General features: G+C 41.1%; 1 protein-coding gene across 1 annotated transcript; it reads left to right on the top strand.

Moving 5' to 3' along the window:
* Window positions 1-3,826: 3,826 nt before the first annotated feature.
* LOC139371275 (ADP-ribosylation factor-like protein 8B-A) lies at window positions 3,827-19,182 on the top strand. The gene is made up of 7 exons (XM_071111558.1): window positions 3,827-4,113; window positions 12,746-12,826; window positions 12,962-13,035; window positions 16,063-16,156; window positions 16,737-16,804; window positions 17,297-17,367; window positions 17,586-19,182. Exons 1-7 carry the CDS (start codon window positions 3,991-3,993, stop codon window positions 17,624-17,626), a joined length of 552 nt encoding a protein of 183 aa, XP_070967659.1. The 5' UTR covers window positions 3,827-3,990; the 3' UTR covers window positions 17,627-19,182.
* Window positions 19,183-26,144: the final 6,962 nt, after the last annotated feature.

Raw genomic sequence — 26,144 nt, 5'->3', positions numbered from 1 at the left:
GTTTGGGTCTGAATCTTGGTAGAACCCTAGCATGTTGCACAGCAATGCAACCCAACCTTGCTTCTCATCATAACATCACATGCTTACATAACATTAACACTCACATAATCCATAAAGCAGCAGTCAGGGGCAGACTGGGACTAGAAATCGGCTCTGGCATTTCTGACACACCGGCCTATTTTTTCCTAGAGGCCCCCACAACAGCCCATTTTTTTCCTTGAGGCCCCCATTATTAGATAGATAATTATAATTTTGTGCAACAACAAAACAATAAAAGTTAGACAGGCCCACTAGGATAAAAATGGACCAGAATATATGGCATTTGCCATTGTAGACCTAAATCAAGAAGACATGAAAAAAAAGAAAACTTGGATTTAAGCAGGTTGCTGTAGGTAACTATACATTTACAATATCATGTTCCACACGACACAACTTGATAGGGATTCTATAACAGACTAATAGGATATTATAGTATGACTACCTGACATTTTTGGAACTAGTGGATTGATTGATAGAAAGAAAATGGATTAGTCTTCATCATATAAAGGATAGCCTAGTCAAGCATATATTCAATAATATTTTGAGTGATTGTAAGTTTTATCAGTTAGGGGAAAAGTTATGTGAAAACGTTTTATATAGGCATATGCCTATTCATCAGAAAATAAGAACTAACCAACAGAACCAATATAGGCCTGCCTGTTTTAGGCCTATAGCCTTTTTTTCATACAGCATGTGGGCCTATTCCCAAAGCAAAAAGATAGGTAGCAGAAGCATAATCTTCCAGCACCAAACTGGACAAGATCTGGACAATGTGCATAACAAGTGATATGGAGACATTATAGGCTGCTATACTTGTTGAAGTCGAATTGCAGTTCCCATTGCTAATGCTGGTCAATCTGAATAGTGCAATAGGCTACCAGTTTATCATATCTGTTTACCTGTCCCACCGTTAATGCATTAACTGTATTTTCAGTGCAGTACAGTTGACTGTTAAAGAATAACAATGGAAGACAAAGCAATAATCTCATACTGGCATAAAGCATAGCCTATCTTCCAGCACCAAACTGAACAAATGTGCATAACAAGTGGGATGGATCTAGCTATATTAATGTATTCTATATATATTTGTTTACATTATAGGCTGCTAAAAGCTACTTGTAGTTGCATAGGCAGCGGGACCTTACAGCACACATAGTTAATGGTCAACCTGAATAGTGAAATATGCTATCTGTTTAACATCTCATTAATGGCTGCCCCACCATAAAAAGACTGTAGGTCATGGCAAGCGCCGCTGCGCTGTGAACGTGAGGCACGTTTCTCCCAAGAATTTATATATATGCTAGATGACTGACGGGCGCTCTTTTAAACCATTTTTGGAAGCTATAGAAATGCATTTATTAATGTCTACATTTGTTTTTGCCATTTTTATGCAAGCTAAACATGTATTTTTTTAGAATAAAAAAACAAACAAAAACAAAAATAATCCAGTCCCAGTCCAGGGTTTTAAAATAATAGAAGCAAGTTACAAAAATAAAAATAGAACAAAATTGTGAAAAAGAAATGACAAAAAAACAAATAGTACAACAGCAACAAAAAAGTTTAATAAGTGGCCATATTAAACTAGTATAGGCCTAAGTGCATATTGCCTAATAGGTATAGATGTAGGATATTAGTTTGAGCTCATCTCCTACAGAAAGAAAATAATCTTGCCGCAACAGGAATTGTGAATTATTATGTGGATTATAGTTCATGGACATTTGTGTAGCAGTTGATACATTTTCCGGAAAAGGAAAATCAAGTCTGAAATTTCTAAGTGGAAATTGCAAACTTTAGAAGCCTTTTTAAATCTCAAATACACTACAAGTTATCCTGCAACAGTTGTATAGGACCAAATAAAATAATTGAAAAGTGACAATACAATCTATAATAATTTAAATGCAGAAATGTCAGGACTTATTTACCTTTATTTTGTATTTTATTTATTTCACCTAACCAGGTAGGCTAGTTGAGAACAAGTTCTCATTAGCAACTGCACCCTGGCCAAGATAAAGCAAAGCAGTGTGACACAGACAACAACACAGAGTTACACATGGAGTAAACAATAAACTTGCCAATAACACAATAAACAAGTCAATGACACAGTAGAAAAAATAAAGTCTTTATACAGCGTGTGCAAAAGGCATGAGAAGGTAGGCAATAAATAGGCCATAGGAGCAAATAATCACAATTTAGCAGATTAACAATGGAGTGATAAATGAGCAGATGATGATGTGCAAGTAGAGATACTGGTGTGCAAAAGAGCAGAAAAGTAAATAAAATAAAAACAGTATGGGGATGAGGTAGATAGATTGGGTGGGCTATTTACAGATGGACTATGTACAGCTGCAGCGATCGGTTAGCTGCTCAGATAGTTGATGTTTAAAGTTGGTGAGGGAAATAAAAGTCTCCAACTTCAGCGATCTTTACAATTCGTTCTAGTCACTGGCAGCAGAGACCTGGAAGGAAATGCGGCCAAATGAGATGTTGGCTTTGGGGATGATCAGTGAGATATACCTGTTGGAATGTGTGCTACGGGTGGGTGTTGTTACCGTGACCAGTGATCTGAGATAAGGCGGAGCTTTACCTAGCATAGACTTATAGATGACCTGGAGCCAGTGGGTCTGGCGACGAATATGTAGCGAGGGCCAGCCAACTAGAGCACACAGGTCGCAGTGGTGGGTGGTATAAGGTGATTTGGTAACAAAACGGATTGCACTGTGATAGACTGCATCCAGTTTGCTGAGGAGAGTGTTGGAATCTATTTTGTAGATGACATCGCCAAAGTCGAGGAGTGGTAGGATAGTCAGTTTTACTAGGGTACGTTTGTCAGGGTTTGTGAAGGAGGCTTTGTTGCGAAATAGAAAGACGATTCTAGATTTGATTTTTGATTGGGGATGTTTAATATGAGTATGGAAGCAGAGTTTACAGTCTAGCCAGACACCTAGGTATTTATAGTTGTCCACATATTCTAGGTCAGAACCATCCAGGGTGGTGATGCTAGTCAGGTGGGCGGGTGCAGGCAGCGAAAGGTTGAAAAGCATGTATTTGGTTTTACTAGCGTTTAAGAACAGTTGGAGGCCACGGAAGGAGTGTTGTATGGCATTGAAGCTCGTTTGGAGGTTAGTTAGCACAATGTCCAAGGAAAGGCCAGAAGTAAATAGAATGGTGTCGTCTGCGTAGTGGTGGATCAGGGAATTGCCCGCAGCAAGAGCGACATCATTGATATATACAGAGAAGAGAGTCGGCCCGAGAATTGAACCCTGTGGTACCCCCATAGAGACTGCCAGAGGTCCAGACAACATGCCCTCCGATTTAACACACTGAACTCTGTCTGCAAAGTAGTTGGTGAACTAGGCGAGGCAGTCATTAGAAAAACCAAGGCTATTGACTCTGCCGATAAGAATACGGTGATTGACAAAGTCGAAAGCCTTGGCCAGGTCGATGAAGACGGCTGCACAGTACTGTCTTTTATCGATGGCGGTTATGATATTGTTTAGTACCTTGAGCGTGGCTGAGGTGCACCCGTGACCAGGTATTTAATCAGGGAGTCACCATTGAGACCCGTCTCTTCATTACAAGGGAGCTCTGCATACACAATTTCATAAAATACATAAGACAGTAGCCTATCATCTGAGAATGAATAATTAAACGAGACACTCAATCATGATCACCACAGTGACCCTTGATGTCAGATTTTCTAAATAACAATACTAACTCGCCATCTTGTGGTGAAAAATAAGACCTACACGTAATGTTGATTGAGTCTCGAGACAAAGCCGTCATGGTCATATGACAGCGGGTATGCTACTTCCTGTAGACATACTTTTGTTTGGCCGAACGGAACAGCTGTCTGGAGGCGGATAGAACCATATCATTAGGAATTAATAGGATCTCTGAATAGAAGTTACTGGTCTTGCTGTACTACTGTTGTGTTCAGTGGCACTCATCAAGATGCTGGCGTTAATTAACAGACTTTTGGACTGGTTTAGGTCTCTCTTCTGGAAAGAAGAGATGGAGCTCACGTTAGTTGGACTTCAGTACTCCGGGAAAACCACCTTTGTCAATGTGATATCAGTAAGTAATAAGGATTTAATTACCACACCACATTTAATATTATTTTTTCGTATTGACATGCTGGTGTTGGATAGGAAGAGACCACGAGCCGCTGGACTGTCTAGCCCAGGTAGCTAGTATGTAAGGAACCTGTGTGCTTAGTTGAGTTGGTTAGCTACCATCTGAGCTGATACACTGTTTGCTAACATAATGCTATGCTAGCATAGCAGTAAGTACAGGTGCTCTGCAGTGTCATCAGCTAGCTAGCAAGTAGCCGACTCAACTCCACGATTTACGATGGAGTTGAGTGGCGACTACAGTGAGCGGACTGTAACTCCGACGTAAAATAAAAGTACGTTTTATATGTTTTTACAGATTTCTGCGCCCAAAGAATGTGTGTAATTGGGCTATTTTTGTGCTGAAATTAGTAGTCTTTGATGTGACGTTGGAGTTCAGTTTAATCGGTTACAGCTATAACGTTAGTAGTTAGTATGCATCATGACTGGCTAACTTTAGCCATAAATAAGGCTACTTTATCATGTAACTAACGTTAGCTATGTCACACGTATTCTAAAGTCAAATCCGTTAATTTATTTATCTAACTCTCATATGGCAACGCTGGAGTTAATATGTAACGTTAGCAAGCTGAGGGGCATCACTTTTTTTGTTTCTGCAGTCAGCTAAATGTTGGCAAGCTAGTTAGCATAGCTAAAGCATAACAAACCGTTAATCTGTCTTTGTCAACACATGAAATGGACAGTCAACATCACTCAAGTTGTAACGAAGTGTGACCATTTGAAATTATTAAACCCACAGTCCTTTGTTTTGGCCTAAACCACAAAGTAGCTAGCTAGCTATAGGCTAGGCCCAACTTCTGAGAGCTGAATCACGAGGCTAGCAACATTTTTTTACTCCAAACTGTACAATCCAACTTTAGTTTTTTTTCTGGCAGCCTTCTGCTGTTATTACATCATCCAAGTGAGATAAAGAGTCAGGTTTCATTCATATCAAGGGGAGTGACTGGCTCCCTGCACTGATACAATACACATGGAAACATAACATCAACAGTCAGGCCTATAAGAATTGCACAGTTTACAACGAGAACTCCGAGACCAGATTAACATCCTATCTAGGCTACTGTTTTAAAAGTGCACACTACATAGTACTTAAGGGTATTTAAGAACGTGGAGTTGGTTCACTTTCTCAGACCATGGCTGTGTTCAGCTGACCTACTGCTGATTAGGCTACATTTCCCTCTCCACAAGCCTTATCAAATGTGTCCCAATGTCCATATTTGCTCTTTGGCAATATACTTGTAGACAGGCAGGCATGTAGAATTTTGGGCCTGATTTGTCAAGTCATTTAGAAGGACTAATAGTGTTGCAAAAGGAAAGCAGGTCCTTTGTTTTCCCTAGTTGTTCCACAATGTTGGCGTTCTACCCCATGCAGAGCACACTTGTTACAGTCCCCTAAAAATAAATTTAGCCAATCCATACACTAATATATATATATACACACACACACACACACGCGCATGCATACATACATACATACATACATACATACATACATACATACATACAGTGGGGAGAACAAATATTTGATACACTGCCGATTTTGCAGATTTTCCTGCTTACAAAGCATGTAGAGGTCTGTAATTTTTTATCATAGGTACACTTCAACTGTGTGAGACGGAATCTAAAACAAAAATCCAGAAAATCACATTGATGATTTTTAAGTAATTAATTTGCATTTTATTGCATGACAACTATTTGATCACCTGCCAACCAGTAAGAATTCCAGCTCTCACAGACCTGTTAGTGTTTATTTAAGAAGCCCTCCTGTACTCCACTCATTACCTGTATTTACTGCACCTGTTTGAACTTGTTACCTGTATAAAAGAAACCTGTCCACACACTCAAACACTCCAACCTCTCCACAATGGCCAAGACCAGAGAGCTGTATAAGGACATCAGGGATAAAATTGTAGACCTGCACAAGGCTGGGATGGGCTACAGGACAATAGGCAAGCAGCTTGGTGAGAAGGCAACAACTGTTGGCGCAATTATTAGAAAATGGAAGAAGTTCAAGATGACGGTCAATCACCCTCGGTCTGGGGCTCCATGCAAGATCTCACCTCGTGGGGCATCAATGATCATGAGGAAGGTGAGGGATCAGCCCAGAACTACACGGCAGGACCTGGTCAATGACCTGAAGAGAGCTGGGACCACAGTCTCAAAGAAAACCATTAGTAACACACTACGCCGTCATGGATTAAAATCCTGCAGCTCATGCAAGATCCCCCTGCTCAAGCCAACGCATGTCCCAGGCCCGTCTGAAGTTTGCCAATGACCATCTGGATGATCCAGAGGAGGAATGGGAGAAGGTCATGTGGTCTGATGAGACAAAAATAGAGCTTTTTGGTCTTAACTCCATTTGCTGTGTTTGGAGGAAGAAGAAGGATGAGTACAACCCCAAGAACACCATCCCAACCGTGAAGCATGGAGGTGGAAACATCATTCTTTGGGGATGCTTTTCTGCAAAGGAACAGGACGACTGCACCGTATTGAGGGGAGGATGGATGGGGCCATGTACCGTGAGATCTTGGCCAACAAACTCCTTCCCTCAGTAAGAGCATTGAAGATGGGTCGTGGCTGTGTCTTCCAGCATGACACCGACCCGAAACACACAGCCAGGGCGAGTAAGAAGCATCTCAAGGTCCTGGAGGGGCCTAGCCAGTCTCCAGACCTAAACCCAATAGAAAATCTTTGGAGGGAGCTGAAAGTCCATATTGCCCAGCGACAGCCCCGAAACCTGAAGAATCTGGAGAAGGTCTGTATGGAGGAGTGGGCCAAAATCCCTGCTGCAGTGTGTGCAAACCTGGTCAAGAACTACAGGAAACGTTTGATCTCTGTAATTGCAAAAAAAGGTTTCTGTACCAAATATTAAGTTCTGCTTTTCTGATGTATCAAATACTTATGTCATGTAATAAAATGCAAATTAATCACTTAAAAATCATACAACATGATTTTCTGGATTTTTGTTTTCGATTCCGTCTCTCACAGTTGAAGTGTACCTATGATAAAAATTACAGACCTCTACATGCTTTGTAAGTAGGAAACACTGCTGATTTAGCAGGTTATCAAATACTTGTTCTCCCCACTGTATGTATGTGTATATAAAGTATGTGGACACCCCTTCAAATTAGTGGATTTGGCTATTTCAGCCACACCCATTGCTGACGGATGTATAAAATCAAGCACACCGCCATGCAATCTCCATAGACAAACATTGGTAGTAGAACAGCCTTATTTAAGAGCTCAATGATTTTCAACAGGGCACTGTCATAGGATGCCACCTTTCCAATAAGTCAGTTTGTCAAATTTCTGCCCTGCTAGAGTTGCCCTGGTCAAATGTAAGTATTATTGTGAAGTGGAAACGTCTAAGAGCAACAACGGCTCAGCCGCGAAGTGGTAGGACACACAAGCTCACAGAATGGGAGTGCTGAAGCACATAGTGCGTAAAAATCCTCTGACCTTGATTGCAACACTCACTACCGAGTTCCAAACTGCCTCTGGAAGCAACGTCAGCACAATAACTGTTGTGAGCTTCATGAAAAGGGTTCAGCTCGAGTGGTGTAAAGCTTGCCGACATTGGACTCTGGCGCAGTGGAAACACTTTCTCTTGAGTGATGAATCACACCTCGCCATCTGGCGGTCGGACAGATGAATCAGGGTTTGGCGAATGCCAGGAGGATGCTACTTGCTCGACTGCATAGTGACAATGGTAAAGTTTGGTGGAGTAGGAATAATAGTCTGGCCCCTTAGTTTCAGTGAAGGGAAATCTAAAGCATACGATGACATTCTAGACGATTCTGTTCTTCAAACTTTGTGGCAACAGTTTGGGGAAGGCCCTTTCCTTTTTCAGCATGTCAATGCCGCTGTGCACAAAGTGAGGTCCATACAGAAAGGGTTTGTCGAGATCCGTGTAGAAGAACTTCACTGGCCTGCACAGAGCCCTGACCATCGGACACCTTTAAATCAATTGGAATGCCAACTGCGAGCCAGGCCTAATTGCCCAACATCAGTGCCCAACCTCACCTTACCAGACGAGTGGTGGCTGTTATAGCAGCAAAGGGTGGACCAACTCCATGTTAATGCCTATGATTTTGGAATGAGATGTTCAATGAGCAGGTGTCCACATACTTTTGGTCATGTAGTGTGTGTGTGTCCATCACAGGTTGGTGGCACCTTAGATGGGAAGGACAGGCTTGTGGTAATGACTGGAGTGGAAAGATTGGGATGGTGTCAAATGTATCAAACGTATTATTATTATGAGCTGTCCTCTTCTAAGCAGCCTCCACTGGTGTCCATTATCAAATCAAATGTATTTAGAAAGCCCTTCTTACATCAGCTGATGTCACACAGTGCTGTACAGAAACCCAGCCTAAAACCAGAAACCGCAAGCAATGCAGGTGTAGAAGCACATTGGCTAGGAAAAACTCCCTAGAAAGGCCAAAACCTAGGAAGAAACCTAGAGGAACCAGGGCATGAGGGGTGGCCAGTCCTCTTCTGGCTGTGCCGGGTGGAGATTATAACAGAACATGGCCAAGATGTTCAAATGTTCATAGATGACCAGCAGGGTCAAATAATAATAATAATAATCACAGTGGTTGTCAAGGGTGCAACAGGTCAGCACCTCAGGAGTAAATGTCAGTTGGCTTTTCATAGCCGATCATTCAAAGTATCTCTACCGCTCCTGCTGTTTCTAGAGAGTTGAAAACAGCAGGTCTGTTCCATAGCCGTAGGCAGAACAGTTGAAACGAACAGCAACACGACCAGGTTGACTGGGGACAGCAAGGAGTCATCAGGCTAGGTAGTCCTAATAAATCGATACCGATTTATTGGAGGATAAAAAAAAAAGCTGATACCGATTTAATCGGCCAATTTAAAAAATGTTTTTATTTGTAATAATGGCAATTACAACAATACTGAATGAATGCTTATTTTAACTTAATATAATACATCAATAAAAATCAATTTAGCCTCAAATAAATAATGAAACATGTTCAATTTAGTTTATATAATGCAAAAACAAAGTGTTGGAGAAGAAATTAAAAGTGCAATATGTGCCATGTAAAAAAGCTAACGTTTAAGTTCCTTGCTCAGAACATGAGAATGTGTGATAGTTGGTGGTTCCTTTTAACATGAGACTTCAATATTCCAAGGTAAGAGGTTTTAGGTTGTAGTTAATATAGTATTTATAGGACTATTTCTCTCTGTACTGTAGCGACCCGCACAGACAACTGTGTGTTATGTGTTAGGCTAGTAGGTGGTTGTGTTGTACTTACCAGTACCCAGTGTTCGCGGGGTCTGACATGCTAATCAACCTGCTATCTGCCAATCACGGGAATGCCTGGAATGGTCTGATGCCGGGCATCTTGGCGGAGAGGGGTTGGGCTGGGGGATGGAGCATTGTGTCTGGCCTTCACAAGAGAAGGTCAAGGTTGGCTTGTGGGTTATCTTTCATTTATTTGGCATGGGCTACGGCCAAACAGTAGCCTGTGTAAAGTTGGGTTAATAAACCGTCAATTCGTAAACTCAAACCTCTGTCTGGACAATTGTTCCTTTATGATCAAGTCAGGTCATTACAATACCATTTGTATTTCATATAACTTTGACTATTGGATGTTCTTATAGGCACTTTAATATTGCCAGTGTAACAGTTGCCAGTGTAACAGTATAGCTTCCGTCCCTCGCCCCTACCTGGGCTCGAACCAGGAACACATCGACAACAGCCATCCTCAAAGCAGCGTTAGCCTTGCAGATCAAGGGGAACAACCACTCCAAGTCTCAGAGCGAGTGACGTTTGAAACGCTATTAGCGCGCACCACCCTAACTAGCTAGCCATTTCACATCGGTTACACCAGCCTAATCTCGGGAGTTGATAAGCTTGAAGTCATAAACAGCGCTGTGCTTGTGAAGAGCTGCTGGCAAAACGCACGAAAGTGCTGTTTGAATGAATGCTTACGAGCCTGCTCCTGCCTACCATCGCTCAGTCAGACTGCTATATCAAATCATAGACTTAATTATAACATAATAACACACAGAAATACGAGCTTTTGGTCTTTAATATGGTCGTATCCGGAAACTATCATTTCGAAAACAAAACGTTTATGTCAGTGAAATACGGAACCGTTTATCTGACTGGTGGCATCCCTAAGTCGACATATTCCTGTTACATTGTACAACCTTCAATGTTATGTCATAATTACGTAAAATTCTGGCAAATTAGTTCGCAATGAGCCGGGCTGCCGAGACTGTTGCATATACCCTGACTCTGCGTGCAATGAACGCAAGAAAAGTGATACAATTTTACCTGGTTAATATTGCCTGCTAACCTGGATTTCTTTTAGCTAAATATGCAGGTTTAAAAATATATACTTCTGTGTATTGATTTTAAGAAAAGCATTGGTGTTTATGGTTAGGTACAGTCTGGCAACGATTGTGCTTTTTCGCAAATGCGCTTTTGTTAAATCATCGATTATATGCAACGCAGGACACACTAGTAATATCATCAACCATGTGTAGTTAACTAGTGATTATGATTGATTGTTTTTTATAAGATAAGTTTAATGCTAGCTAGCAACTTACCTTGGCTTCTACTACATTTGCGTAACCGGCAGACTCCTCGTGGAGTGCAATGTGAGGCTGGTGGTTAGAGCGTTGGACTAGTTAACTGTAAGGTTGAAAGATTGAATCCCGGAGCTGACAAGGTAAAAATCTGTCGTTCTGCCCCTGAACAAGGCAGTTAACCCACCGTTCCTAGGCCGTCATTGAAAATAAGAATGTGTTCTTAACTGACTTGCCTAGTTAAATAAAAAAATTGTTTTTTTTTAAATGGCCAAATCGGTGTCCAAAAATACAGATTTCCGGTTGTTATGAAAACTTGAAATCGGTCTTAATTAATCGGTCATTCTGATTAATCGGTCGACCTCTATTAGAGAGCATACTTAAATTAACACAGGAGACCGGATAAGACAGGAGAAATACTCGATATAACAGACTGACCCTAGCCCACTGACACAAAGTACTGCAGCATAAATACTAGAGGCTGAGACGGGAGGGTTCGGGAGACACTGTGGCCCCATCCGACGATACCCCCGGATAGGGCCAAATTGGCAGGATATAACCCCACTCACTTTGCCAAAGTACAGCCCCCACACCACTAGTGGGATATCTTCAACCACCAACTTACCATCCTGAGACAAGGCCGAGTATAACCCACAAAGATCTCCGCCACGGCACAACCCAAGAGGGGGCGCCAACCCGGACAGGAAGATCACGTCAGTGACTCACCCCTCCTAGGGACGGCATGGAAGAGCACCAGTAAGCCAGTGACTCAGCCCCTGTAATAGGGTTCGAGGCAGAGAATCCCAGTGGAGAGAGTGACAAACCCACTGGACCCACAACCTGCTTAATTCATGACCCCAAATGCCAAGACCATTTAAAGTCTAGGCATATGTATTGGCTTGACTTAAGAATGTCCTTTACAGTAATTGTTGGATACTCTAGTCTGAGTAGAAGAGGATAATTACCAAAGAGGCTTTGCAATAGCAGATTGGAATAGTTTCCCCATGCTTGTATTCATCACAAGAATGCAGCACGTTTTCACTTCGTTATGGTCAGGTGACCTGGATGTGGTCTGGAGCTGGACAAAGCTGCGCTCTCACCCAATCCCTCTGTTTGCCTTGCTACTCAAGTGTTTGTATAAAACTATACTGATGGCAATGGTGCCTGTCATTGGAGTTTTGCTTTTCTAGAGCTCATTCCTACAATCCCCTTTGGAGCAGACATGAGATACCCCTCTCAATCTGTTGGTGTTACATTTTTGCAAGATGGTGCTTGTGAACTCCCTCCTGCACTAAAAGGGAACTGTGAAGTGAATGTGTCATTTGACCAGGTGGCCAGGAAGGCACCATAATAGAACCAGATGTTAATGGGCCTCATTTTGGGGGGGAACTTGGTTGAACCTCAGTGTGTCACCTTCTTCCTGTTTTAGTTCTCACATCTGAAAGTCCAAACCCTTCAGCAATTTTGATAAGCTTATGTTCCCAGAATAATTTTTTTAATTCAATTGTAAGTGTAATTTTGTGTGTTCTAAAATGTTACATATTTTCAGTGTCTGGAATATTTGAAATTCTAGGCATAGCCAAAGTTGTTTTTAAGAGGGCCTTTTGGAAAAATGGTCATGCAACTGACAATGACATTATTATATAGAGCATCCCAAAAATTGTTGTAATCTTTTAATTTTTTTTCACCTTATAATAGCCTCAATGTAGAGACAATATCGTAGACAATCATACCCCTTTAGATTTCTGTGACCTTTAACTGACCAAACCTACATTTTATGGAGTCTTTGATACCATAATCGGTAGTGAATTTTGTTGGCAAACGTCCTTCAAATGTTCCAGGCTCAAGCCTGGCCACCAACTATCCCCCAAATCTGCAAAAATACATTTTGGTAATTTTCAAATTGCTGTTCAATGTGTAGCCAAATGCTTGTGTCTAGCTTTGTGTGCTAAATGTCCATATAGCCGATAAAGCATTCCTCATGTCCTTAGTTCACTTTTCCTTGTTTTGGTTTCTCACAGTCTGGTCAGTTTAGTGAAGACATGATTCCCACAGTCGGCTTCAACATGCGGAAGGTTACCAAAGGCAACGTGACGATTAAGGTAAAGGTTTGCCATTAAACTCTGCTCAAATTGCTGTCTGTGCTGTGCATTTCCCCGGGAACGGTAGGAAAAGATGAGTGTCTGTGCAGTGTCCACATTGACCTACTGTCTGTCTGTATTGTGTCTACTGTGCAGATCTGGGACATAGGTGGACAGCCTCGCTTCAGAAGCATGTGGGAGAGGTACTGCCGAGGAGTCAATGCCATTGTGTAAGTATCTGGACCAGAGTAAGCCACCTTGCGGCTCCACTCTAACCATAACATGCTACTCTGTATCAACGTTTGCTGTGGTCAGTGTGTGTCAATGCCAGGACTGTTTCCTCTCACCAATGTCTCTACCCGGTCTCATTATATGCCCTTGGCTCTGAAATGCAGGCTCCTACCCTCTCAAACGCTGTGGTTCCTGTCCTAATTTGAACCAAAAACACTTAGAGCTGCATAAAGATATGCTCTTTTATGGTCTACTTTAGCAATCACGCTGGGTTCAGGAGATAACTATTATCTTTTCAGGATGCATTTAGTTTAGAACTCGGCCGTCTGACTGTTGTTCTCCACCATTTTCCTTGCTGCAGCAATACGAGATGGCATTTTCATGTTTTTCGTCAACCGTCAAAAGTCTTCACTCTATGTGGCTAATATCTTAGAAGTAGTTTTCAACAATATTTGCAAAATGGCATTGGATATTTATACAGTGGGGCAAAAAAGTTTTTAGTTAGCCACCAATTGTGCAAGTTCTCCCACTTAAAAAGATGAGAGGCCTGTAATTTTCATCTTAGGTACACTTCAACTATGACAGACAAAATGAGAAAAAAAAAATACAGAAAATCACATTGTAGGATTTTTTATGAATTTATTTGCAAATGATGGTGGAAAATAAGTATTTGGTCAAAAACAAAAGTTTCTCAATACTTTGTTATATACCCTTTGTTGGCAATGACAGAGGTCAAACGTTTTCTGTAAGTCTTCACAAGGTTTTCACACACTGTTGCTGGTATTTTGGCCCATTCCTCCATGCAGATCTCCTCTAGAGCAGTGATGTTTTGGGGCTGTTGCTGGGCAACACGGACTTTCAACTCCCTCCAAAGATTTTCTATGGGGTTGAGATCTGGAGACTGGCTAGGCCTCTCCAGGACCTTGAAATGCTTCTTACGAAGCCACTCCTTCGTTGCCCGGGCGGTGTGTTTGGGATCATTGTCATGCTGAAAGACCCAGCCACGTTTCATCTTCAATGCCCTTGCTGATGGATGGAGATTTTCACTCAAAATCTCACGATACATGGCCCCATTCATTCTTTCCTTTACACGGATCAGTCGTCCTGGTCCCTTTGCAGAAAAACAGCCCCAAAGCATGATGTTTCCACCCCCATGCTTCACAGTAGGTATGGTGTTCTTTGGATGCAACTCGGCAATCTTTGTCCTCCAAACACGACGAGTTGAGTTTTTACCAAAAAGTTATATTTTGGTGTCATGGTCAGATGAAATTCTCCCAATCTTCTTCTGGATCATCCAAATGCTCTCTAGCAAACGGGCCTGGACATGTACTGGCTTAATCAAGGGGACACGTCTGGCACTGCAGGATTTGAGTCCCTGGTGGCGTAGTGTGTTACTGATGGTAGACTTTGTTACTTTGGTCCCAGCTCTCTGCAGGTCATTCACTAGGTCCCCCCCGTGTGGTTCTGGGATTTTTGCTCACCGTTCTTGTGATCATTTTGACCCCACGGGGTGAGATCTTGCGTGGAGCCCCAGATCGAGGAAGATTATCAGTGGTCTTGTATGTCTTCCATTTCCTAATAATTGCTCCCACAGTTGATTTCTTCAAACCAAGCTGCTTACCTATTGCAGATTCAGTCTTCCCAACCTGGTGCAGGTCTACAATTTTGTTTCTGGTGTCCTTTGACAGCTCTCTGGTCTTGGCCATAGTGGAGTTTGGAGTGTGACTGTTTGAGGTTGTGGACAGGTGTCTTTTATACTGATAACAAGTTCAAACAGGTGCCATTAATACAGGTAACGAGTTGAGGACAGAGGAGCCTCTTAAAGAAGAAGCTACAGGTCTGTGAGAGCCAGAAATCTTGCTTGTTTGTAGGTGACCAAATACTTATTTTCCACCATAATTTGCAAATAAATTCATAAAAAAATCATACAATGTGATTTTTCTGGATTTTTTTTTCTAATTTTGTCTGTCATAGTTGAAGTGTACCTATGATGAAAATGACAGGCCTCTCTAATCTTTTTAAGTGGGATAACTTGCACAATTGGTGGCTGACTAAATACTTTTTTGTCCCACTGTACCTAATAAAAAATATAAATGCAACATGTAAAGTGTTTGTCCCATGTTTCATGAGCTGAAATAAAAGATCCCAGAAATGTCCCATGTGCCAAAGCTTATTTTTCCCAGATTTTGGACACATTTGTTTACATCCATCCCCCTGACAGGTGTAGCATATCAAGAAGCTGATTAAACATTATCATTACATAGGTGCACCTTGTGCTGGGGACAATAAAAGGCAACTCTAAAATGTGCAGTTTTGTCACACAATGCCACAGATGTTTTGAGGGAGCATGCAATATACATGCTGACTGCAGGGATGTCCATCGGAGATGTTGCCAGAGAACTTATATGTTGATTCTTCAACCATAAGCCGCCACAATGTCGTTTTAGAGAATTTGGCAGTATGTCCAACCGGCCTCACAACCGCAGACCACGTGTCGCCATGCAAGCCCAGGACCTCCGAATCGTCTTCTTCACCTGCGGGATCATCTGAGGCCAGCCACCAAGACAGCTGATGCAACTGAGGAGTATTTGTCTGTAATAAAGTTATTTTTATGGGGGAAAAAATATTCTGATTGGGTTGGCCTGGCTCCCAGGTGGGTAGGCCTATGCCCTCCCTGGACCGCCCATGGTTGCGCCCCTGCCCAGTCATGTGAATTCCATAGATTAGGGCCTAATGAATTTATTTCAATTGACTGATTTCTTTTATATGAACTGTAACTCAGTAAAATCATTGCATGTTGCGTTTATATTTTTGTTTAGTTCAAATATAGTCTAGTTGAAGCTACAGCCTCTTTTTCGCTGGAAGTCTGGATTCATTCCCTATGACGATGGTGATCAGTGAAAAAATGCAATGCTACTGAATGCCTTTGAACTTTGAGTTTTATATATGTTTTGTGTCCATTTGCATATGAATCTACTAGACCGAATGTTTTGAAAAACCTGCGTCTGAGCATTATTTTTCCCCAGTTACATGGTGGATGCAGCAGACCGTGAGAAGGTAGAGGCCTCCAGGAACGAGCTCCACAACCTGTTAGACAAGCCTCAGCTACAAGGCATCCCTGTAAGTCAGTTATTCAGTCAAATCTAATGCTATATCAATCCCAATGAGTGGCCAGTCAGTGACACTTATCTCCCTTGAGTTCTTCAGACCCAATGTTCAGCACATCTTGGTTGACCTTGACCCATGCCAAACATCCCCAGGAATGTCCAATGACTCCAATCAGATGCATTTGATCATCACTCCTAATTGGCAATTACAGCCACTAATGGTTTAAGTTACTCAGGCTAAGTGGCATTGGAAGTGCTCAATTTTGTACCCAGCCAAGATTTTTTATTAGATTTCAGATTCCAGCCCAGCAGCTTGCCAACTGACAGGACAATGTTTGTCATGCTGACTCTGTTGCCTTCCAGCTTGCCATATAGGGGTTGTCTTTTTCCACCAACAGAGAAGGTTCTGTAATGGCAAAGAGGTAATGCAAAACGTATAGATTATCTGTCCAGAAGGTGTGATGTATCTGCAGTAACGGGGAAGGGCAGCCCAGTGGGATTGGCTCTGCTGAGAAATCACAGAGTCACAGAGAGAGATGGTCATAAAGCCTGCTCTGTCTCCATACACCCACTGACCGCTCTTCTCTCCTCAGGTTCTAGTGCTTGGTAACAAGAGAGATCTTCCCAGTGCGCTTGACGAGAAGCAACTCATCGAAAAGTTGTAAGATACTCTGTTTCTCCCTGTTCCTTGAATGATCCATTTGCCATATTGGTCAAAATGAGGACAGACATGTTAACCTATATATCCTTCATTTGTATGTGATCTTGACAGTGTAATCTTCCCAGGGGTAATTAAATGGCCATGACTCCAATGCACATTTGAACTTTTGTAGCCCATTTCTTGCTAACCATTTATCTTGAGTACGTTTTTACGGATGGCTGGTTGATGCGAGGTTGAAGAGAGAAATACCCTGCCAGGTCCTTAAATGCCTTTTTATCTTGGCATGGTTTAGAAGGACTATTACTTACATACTCCACATCATTGGAAGGTGATAAAAGGACATTTACTGTATATTTAATTCACCTATAAGACACTTTTATCCTGTATACAATCAGGGGGGGGGGGGGAGGGGTGCGCAACAACAACAACAACCAACAAAAGCACCCCAAAAGTAGAAGGAACCAAAGCACTTACTGATTTAACTCTCTACAGGAATTTGTCAGCCATCCAGGACAGAGAAATCTGTTGTTACTCTGTTTCCTGCAAAGAGAAGGACAACATAGGTGAGTAGTAGTATGAGGTAGGCAATTCACACAGCCACTACCAACGATCAGTTTCTGCATTTCTAATTCAATTAAGATGGAGTGCTGTGCTTATGCTCATTATTTTAATGTTTTTGTCCCCTCTTTGTAATACATGGTGTCTGTCTTCTGTTTTGCAATAGTTTTGTGATTTTTAAATATCTCCGCAATAATGTGACAAAGTTTTATCCCATCTTCAGATATCACTCTGCAGTGGTTAATCCAGCATTCCAAGTCTTGAAGGAGCTGAGAGTGTAGGTCAAGCCTGCTTCTGTGTCCTCCTTGCTGCCTCTGAAGTGGTTCTCTACCGCCCTGTCTACTCTCAACCCACCACCACCACATTCTGCACCGTTTGTGTAGTCTTCAATTCACCACCACAACACCATCACTGCTTAGTCTTTCAGTTGTCACAATACAGTGATGAAGGACAGCGGAGAGTACCTACTCATCATACCTGTTTTCAGTGGAGAAGTTCTACGGGTTTGTGTCCATCCTTTGGTTTTAACGCTACTAACTGGGTTCAGGGAGTCTCATGACCTCCCAGCCCACTGGCATCATATCAGTTTGACTCTGTATTTAGGTGGTGGAATCCAGTCTCTTCATTCAGTATCTACTCCAGTTCAATGTCCCCATTTGGTGTCAATGTAATATTGTTTGATTATAATTAAGGTTTTTGCCAAAACACGTCGCATGTGTGAATGCCTTTATATCCTGACACACTGTGATATATATATATATATAATGTACGTTAATTGATTTGCTGGTCAATGGACATATTTAATGATGTATTTTATGAAGTGGCTTACAGTTTACATGACATGGAAAGTAAGACTGTATGCAATGCTGTAGTCTTGAGCTCAGTCCTAAAAGGGGTCTGCAGAGTTTTAAGTGCCTTCTGCAAAATCTCTGATTTCTGGAGCAAATTATCTTTTCATGCAAGAAGATGATCATCACACCATACAGATATGCTGTACATAATGAATGTTTTGATTTTTGACCCACGTCATTTACTTAGTTGTCTCTGGACATGTTCATTCAACTCTGTAGAATCCCACGTTATTTACTTAGTTGTCTCTGGACATGTTCATTCAACTCTGTAGAATCCCACGTTATTTACTTAGTTGTCTCTGGACATGTTCATTCAACTCTGTAGAATCCCACGTTATTTACTTAGTTGTCTCTGGACATGTTCATTCAACTCTGTAGAATCCCACGTTATTTACTTAGTTGTCTCTGGACATGTTCATTCAACTCTGTAGAATCCCACGTTATTTACTTAGTTGTCTCTGGACATGTTCATTCAACTCTGTAGAATCCCACGTTATTTAATGCACTTGTGTAAATATGCTTCAATAATGAAAAGTCATTGATGTAAATACGATGAAATGTAGCTTGATTTGAAGGGGAAGCAGAAAAACTGGAAGTTCGGCACATTTTGTGAAAGATGAATAATAATGATACTTTTCAGATTGTAACTGCTTTTTGAGTGTCTGTCTCATTGGTTACTCTTGAATATCAAGCCCACAGAGGGTCATTATAATTAAATTGATCAGAAAGCCAGCCAGTGTTACTCATGGAGGAGGTTATGGCAGATGTCACTCAATTCCTCACAATGATGATCAGTCTCCCTCATCTGTTGTCTGAGACAGTTTTACATGGATGCTTTGTCATCTCTAAGCTTTTGCTTGAATAATGATGTATTTTGTGAAGCCTTACTGATCCAAGGAAAATGCTGCAAGCCACAAGATGTCACCTGTCTTAGTTTCACATGTTATATTAAAGAGTCATTATCAGTTATCAGTTATCAATTAATTTCTTGAAATGTTCTCCAATTGTGACCTTATGACACACTAGATTTCAGAGTTATTTTCTGAATAGAAAGGTCTTGTGCTGGCCGCCTAAATGTGTTATGGACATTTATGTGTAAACAAACAACTAAAACTAGATACAAAGTGTATATATAAAAGATAATGGACCTATAGATTTAAAAATAAGTTCATCTTTGAGAACTAACAACATTTTGGGAATTTCAGGAAATTTGCTTTAGAGGGCCTCAATGTCAGTGCTACTGTACATTTGGCCATGGCCATGCCCCACCACCAAATTCTATTCTGTCCCTTGACAGTAAATTGTTTACTGCACTCAAATGTGAAGTGCTTTCAATACTAAAATATCCCTGCTTTGCTGCTTGTACTGTACTAGCTATTCTGCACCTCATCTAGTTTGCTTGAGGATGTCCTCAGTATAGTACCTCACATTCTGTTGTTTTGTATTGGGGCATCTCTCTTTGTATACTTGTAATGCTAGTGGTTTGGTAGATATACTGAAAGTGGGGGGCCAGGTAAACCATGTGCTTTTGCAGAATTGGGTGGTTAAAGCGTGTTACATCTAATCCTATGTTTGCTGTCCCATACATTTTATGGAAGAATGACACCATATGGAATGAAAGACATCGCTGTGTCCCCCCCCCCCCCCTGTATTCAAGTGAATGCTCTTGTATGTGTTTATTGCATTTTTTTCTGTGGCTGCTTAATAAAATACTCTTACTTTTTTAAGGTTCTATTTACTTACGATATTTAGCGCTGGGAATGCATTCCCAAATAAATGCCTTGCTGATGTTTCTGTCCACAAGAGGGAAGCAAAGTACTGTGGAAGCTGAAAGCAGAGTGAGCATGTCATGGGACCATGGTCCAGGTTTTCCCAAACACGGTCCTGCCCCCCCCCCCCCCCCTAGGGCAAAAAAACAAAACGTGCACCGGGGGGACAGGACCCGAGTTTGAGAAACCCTGCCACAGCCTAAACTTGTAAGCTACTTCCTTCTCTTGAAATATTATTGAAGCCTTCTAAGCCTGCAGCAACAGGATTTGGAAGTTTAGTCCATTATGTTAGCTTAGGGCGGTAAGTAGCCTAGCGGTTAGAGTGTTGGGCCAGTAACTGAAAGGTTGCTAAATCGAATCCCCGAGCTGACAAGGAAAAAATCTGCCCTTGAGCAAGGCAGTTAACCAATTGTTCCTAGGGTATCATTGTAAATAATATTTTTTTCTTGACTGACTTGCCTGGTTAAATAAAACATTTTTAAAATGTTGCTTGATCAGTGTTAAAGCTAGGTTGGTGGTTAGATGGCTAGATCTGTGGTTGGGCAGTTATTAGCTGGTCAAAAGGAGGCTACATGAAAAGTGGAATACTGTGGATACAATTGTGTGTTAGTGCAGGTAATTCAATGAATTTATGTAAATCACAAAGCTCATCTGCATTTCCTGCGGTGCAGGTGTGATCAAATTGAGATCCTACATCTGTATTTGTGGGTCAAAAAGACTTTACTGTCGCTCTGTGGTGAATTGATCTATGTACATTACCAGTCAAAAGTTTGGACACCTACTCATTCAAGGGTTTTTCTTTATTTTTACTATTTTCTACATTGTAGAATAATAGTGAAGACATCAAAACTATGAAATAACACAGGGAATCATGTAGTAAACGGAAAAAAAGTCTTAAGCAAAACAAAATATATGTTATATTCTTCAAAGTAGCCTTGATGATAGCTTTGCTGTCCGACAGTCATTTCCAACAGTCTTGAAGGGTTTCCCACATATGCTGAGCACTTGCTGGTTGCTTTTCCTTCACTCTGCTGTCCAACTCATCCCAAACCATCTCAGTTGGGTTGAGATTGGGTGATTGTGAAGGTCGAGTGATTGTGAAGGCCAGGTCAAATAGCCCTTACACAGCCTGAAGGTGTGTTTTGGGTCATTGTCCTGTTGAAAATCAAATGATAGTCCCACTAAGGGCAAACCAGATGGGAATCGTTGCAGAATGCTGTGGTAGCCATGCAGATTAAGTGTGCCTTGCATTTGAAATAAATCACAGACAGTGTCACCAGCTATGCACCCGCACACCATCATACCTCTACCTCCATGCTTCACGGTGGGAACCACACATGAGGAGATCATCTGTTCATCTAGTCTGCGTCTCACAAAGACATGGCAGTTGGAACCAAAAATCACACATTTGGACTCATCAGACCAAAGGTAATGAGTTCAAACAGGTGCAGTTAATACAGGTAATGAGTGGAGAACAGGAGGGCTTCTTAAAGAAAAACTAACAGGTCTGTGAGAGCCGGAATTCTTACTGGTTGGTAGGTGATCAAAAACTTATGTCATGCAATAAAATGCAAATTAATTACTTAAAATCATACAATGTGATTTTCTGGATTTTTGTTTTAGATTCCGTCTCCCATAGTTGAAGTGTACCTATGATAAAAATTCCAGACCTCTACATGCTTTGTAAGTAGGAAAACCTGCAAAATCGGCAGTGCATCAAATACTTGTTCCCCCCACTGTATCTGGTGTACAGTATCTCCATCTCCAGTGAACTTGTTGGAAAATGTACCAAAAAAAGGTTTATCTCCCATAAATGTGAAGCAATCTTACATATTGGCTTGACACAACCTAAACATCCTGCCTTATCTGATCGTTACATTACTGCATATTTCAATAAAAGGCTACGACAAATTGTGGAGTCCACAATGCACTCTCAGTTTTTTGGTGTGTAAATTCACTGTCATATACAATATTGAAATAAAACTCCTACCATAATAATGGGAATAAGTGTAGGGGGAAACGAAGTGATTCCTGTTCTCACAGCTGTAAGGTACAGACCGTTTAGAGAAAAGCCCAGAGTAGTTCAAAGACCAGACTTAACTTAATCTAATTTCTTAAACACGGCTTTTAAATGAACAGCTGCTGGGTTTTATTGTACGCATAAGCAGTAGTTAATGTGTGGATGGATTTAGGTGTTTAGTGACAAGGTCCATGAGCGTTGTAGAGAGTGTGTGTGTGGATGTGTGTGTAGTTTATGATTATAAGGAACACAGTGGATTAAGTGGTGGTTATGGCCTTGCCTCAGGGGTTTATGAACAGAAGGTCATGGACTTGACCTGAAGGTGTAACATGTCTTCATGTATGAAACATGACTTCACTCAGTCTCCAGACAGTGTAACAAGTGTACAGTATATCAATGCCTTCATGTATGTACACCGTGTACCAGACATACATCACTATTATTACACAACCAGCCACAACACTTACTGTATGTAATGTGACACAGCATGTTCTGTTCCAATCACCTGATGTCACAAACCCACAATGGTTAGTAGTTTATTTTCTTACATCTTCAAAGTAGCAGTTTAGTGTCTTCAGCCAAATGACCATTATTTTTCTTAAATTACAGGGATCCTCCTTAGATAAATTATTCTAGAACAGCCTGCTTCTCCAAACTTGTTTCAACTCTTCATGATGTCCAGTGGTCCAGTTGAAAATGATGCAGCCCTTATTGACAGCAAAGGCACCCATGCCACCTGAACTGCAGGGAACCAGTGATAAAAGTTGCTAGGTTAGGAGGATTAGAAATGGGCTGAACCAGACGGCGTTTACAAGTGCTTTATCACAGGTGATGTGTTCCAATGAAGAGATAGTAGCTAGACATATTGGGCTGGGGCCTCATTTATAAAACGGATTTACGATCAGTTTTGATCTTAAGTATGACTTACGCAGAAAACCACATAAGTAGTTATTTATAAAACCTTACTTTGACGTGAACATGATTTTATCTCTATGCAAAGTCTAGACTTGACGTAAGTGATTTGCCTGCTGGTTATGTAGGGGTATTGCAGTTTGGGACGCATATGCGTCCAAGCCTGTTGTAAACTTTGCATTAGCTTTATGAACAATTTTTTAGGTTGTGAATTAAAAACAGGATGTGATGTTCTATAAATAGCGTGTCAAATTAGAAAAAAGTAACCGTGGCTGTTCTTAAGTTATTGGAAGACATTGAAAACCGTGCTGTTAGAAGGGAGCGAGTTTTCAGAGACCGGAATACATTTTTTGCGGATGATGATCGTTATCGCCTCCCAAGAAATGTTCTATTGGATTTATTGTGATGTGTAGGCTGTATTAAATTGATTTATGTAATACAGCCTACATATTAACTTTTTAAAATGTAGATGTTCCAAAGGTCTGATTCAGTGGCTTGTACACTATGTGTGGAAGCCAGGAGATGCTAAACATGTTTGTAAATTAACGGTAAAATACCGTGAGACTGGCAGTTATTTGCATGACGATCGCCAGTGGACATAATATTAGAGAGAGAGAGAATTGATTGCAAGATCAATCTCTTATCTCTTCCACAAACCCAAACACACACACGATGACAGAAACATGAAATTATATGCTCTCAACAGAAAGTACAATCAGATTATTTGCTAATTTAAGAGGGGACTGACTTTGAACTACAGAGGAAAAGCAGAGATTTAACTATTAACCATCATTATAAATAATCAAAAGTGACATGCAGCTTAACGTACAGGTAATTGACTCTTTGATAATAAATAACACCCACTATATAGGAAATCCTCCCATGGCCTCCCAAATCAGTTTTCTAAATATACATTACTTACTAATATAGTTATAATTAGCTGCTATACATAACAAGAGAGACACATGACCAGATGAGTTCATTAACTTTTGTTTTTGTTTTTAAGTAAATGAAATCATTTAGCTTTGAAATCCTCTGGCTATTCATTATAATGACACTAAGATGACTGTGAGAGTCCTGGAGGCTGGGGCTGCAGAGCCACGGCGGTGGCCAGGGACAGACAGTGATTATAGGCCATAAGTAACAGGTGGTGGTGGCAGTAATCAGACCCCATGCGGCACATTGTCAGTGTGTCCAGTGGGCATGGTGTTAACACATTTACAGCTCCCCTGGGCAACATTTGGGCCATTAGGCCTGCGTAAAAGCCTGTGGTGACAGGTCACCTTGGTAGAGGGTGGCACTGCGGCAGCAGCAGGGCATTCTGCCAGGTCACATTGGACTGTTTGTGGACAGACACATCAAGACACTGCCTCAGTCTCAAGACGCTGTGGAAGAGAGAATGGTGAAAGTTGGCCTAATGGAGGTGTTACATTATCATGACTTCTTCATTACCAATAAAGAACAGTTGATGCACACAGAGCAGTTGCATTATACTAAATATGTGACTTTGAAAAAATACAACTTTGAGTTCAACTTTGATCATTATGATCATAGCACAAAGCTACGAAAAATATGATATATGCAGAGAACATAAAAGGCTCTAATCTTGGCTCATTGACATCAAGATTAAAACAGTGTCTCTGAAATGGGAGACAAATGAAAGCAGACACCTTCAAGTTCAAACACATAACAGAGCCTCGGGCAAATGAATGAACCCTTTGATCCCTTCTCATCTTAATAAAGCAAATACTTGGCCTGCTTAGAACTTTGTTTCCCTGGCAATACTTGCCTGGCTACTCAAACGCCATGCCACGTCATCAGACATTAGTTTCTTCTCTGCAATGAGTCTGGATCTGAGTTCATCCACTACGATTTACTGAATGGAAATATGTTCTAGACCATCTGATTGGTGCCAGAAACAGATGGGTTGGTCCAGAGCCAAAACACACGTGGGTAGAGTAACATTTAGAAAATGTGTCCATGGCTTTGATACTCTGATTGTTTAGAGATTATTTAATTACTGATCACTTTGTTTTGTACAACACCCCTTATTTTGACATCACCACAAACGACTTCAATGATGGCCATCTCAAACTGGAGTATGTAGCAATAGATAGAGCAGCAGAAGAATTCCGTTTGAGTCTTCAGGCAATTGCAAAACTGTATCTTAGAATAGATGTGTATGTAACCTACAGTCCTTCCTAAATCTAAATCCTAATACCTATAAACATATTAGTTTCTAAGATGACTAAATGAACTCCTCTCACCCTACTGAATTTCAATGAGTACAGTTTTTGTCTCTGGAAAATCACTTGGTCCTGACGATGATGATGACGATGATGAAGGAGCAAGTTGAAAGATACACTTCTGTGGCAGAGGTTTTTACAAGGTTGTTTGGCCTTTGATGTCTTGTCTTATGTATGCTTCATGAAGAAAGATCATTTGTCATATTAATGTGATGAGTTTATTTCACCTGAACTGGCTAGAATTCCTGAGTGGCGCAGTGGTCTAAGACACTGCATCTCAGTGCAAGAGGCGTCACTGCAGTATCTGGTTCGATCCAGGCTGCATCACATCCGGCCGTGATTGGGAGTCCCATAGGGCGGCGCACAATTGGCCCAGTTTCGCCGGGGTAGGCCGTCATTGTAAATAATAATTTGTTATTTTAACTGTCTTGCCTAGTTAAAAACATTGTTTAATTAATCAAATTCATTGTTATATAACCAGCAGGCACATAACCAACTGTCCACATCTGTTTTGGGTTTTCACCTCTACAAAGAATCGCCCAGCAAACGATTCCATAAATACACAGCACACTCAGAAATTAGAGCATAGTACGTGGAATAGTGTGTCTAGATGTTAATGTATTAAAGTGTATACAGAAGTGTATATAGCAAAGTTATCATTACTCATTGTGTATTTATTCCTCATGTTATTATTTATCTATTATTTCTGGGGGGGGGGGGGGGGGGGGGGTTTCTCTCTGCATTGTTGGGAAAAAACCCGCAAGTGAGCATTTCACTGTTAGTCTACACCTGTTGTTTACGAAGCATGTGACAAATAAAATGTGATTTGACTATATTAAAATAGGTTTAGCTAAATGTCATCAGGACTTTGTGCTGTAGAAAGACTTCATGTCCCTGTTCAGCTCCAAATCTATCATTAGGAGCCGCAAGCAGAGGAGCACCTCTCAACTCTCAGTTAAATGAAAACAACTATTCTGTTTTTTT

The sequence above is a fragment of the Oncorhynchus clarkii genome, chromosome 17 (genome assembly GCF_045791955.1).
Source record: "Oncorhynchus clarkii lewisi isolate Uvic-CL-2024 chromosome 17, UVic_Ocla_1.0, whole genome shotgun sequence".
NCBI lineage: Eukaryota > Metazoa > Chordata > Actinopteri > Salmoniformes > Salmonidae > Oncorhynchus > Oncorhynchus clarkii.
The sequence above is the reverse complement of the archived record's forward strand: the minus strand, read 5'-3'. Positions and strand labels throughout refer to the sequence as shown.

Excerpts from the sequence above, each read along its gene's own strand:
- LOC139371275 (XM_071111558.1), top strand. The coding sequence starts at position 3,991 with ATGCTGGCGTTAATTAACAGACTTTTGGACTGGTTTAGGTCTCTCTTC. Across the intron at positions 12,827-12,961 it reads AAGGCAACGTGACGATTAAG|ATCTGGGACATAGGTGGACA; the intron begins GTAAAGGTTTGC and ends TCTACTGTGCAG. Across the intron at positions 16,805-17,296 it reads AAGCAACTCATCGAAAAGTT|GAATTTGTCAGCCATCCAGG; the intron begins GTAAGATACTCT and ends AACTCTCTACAG.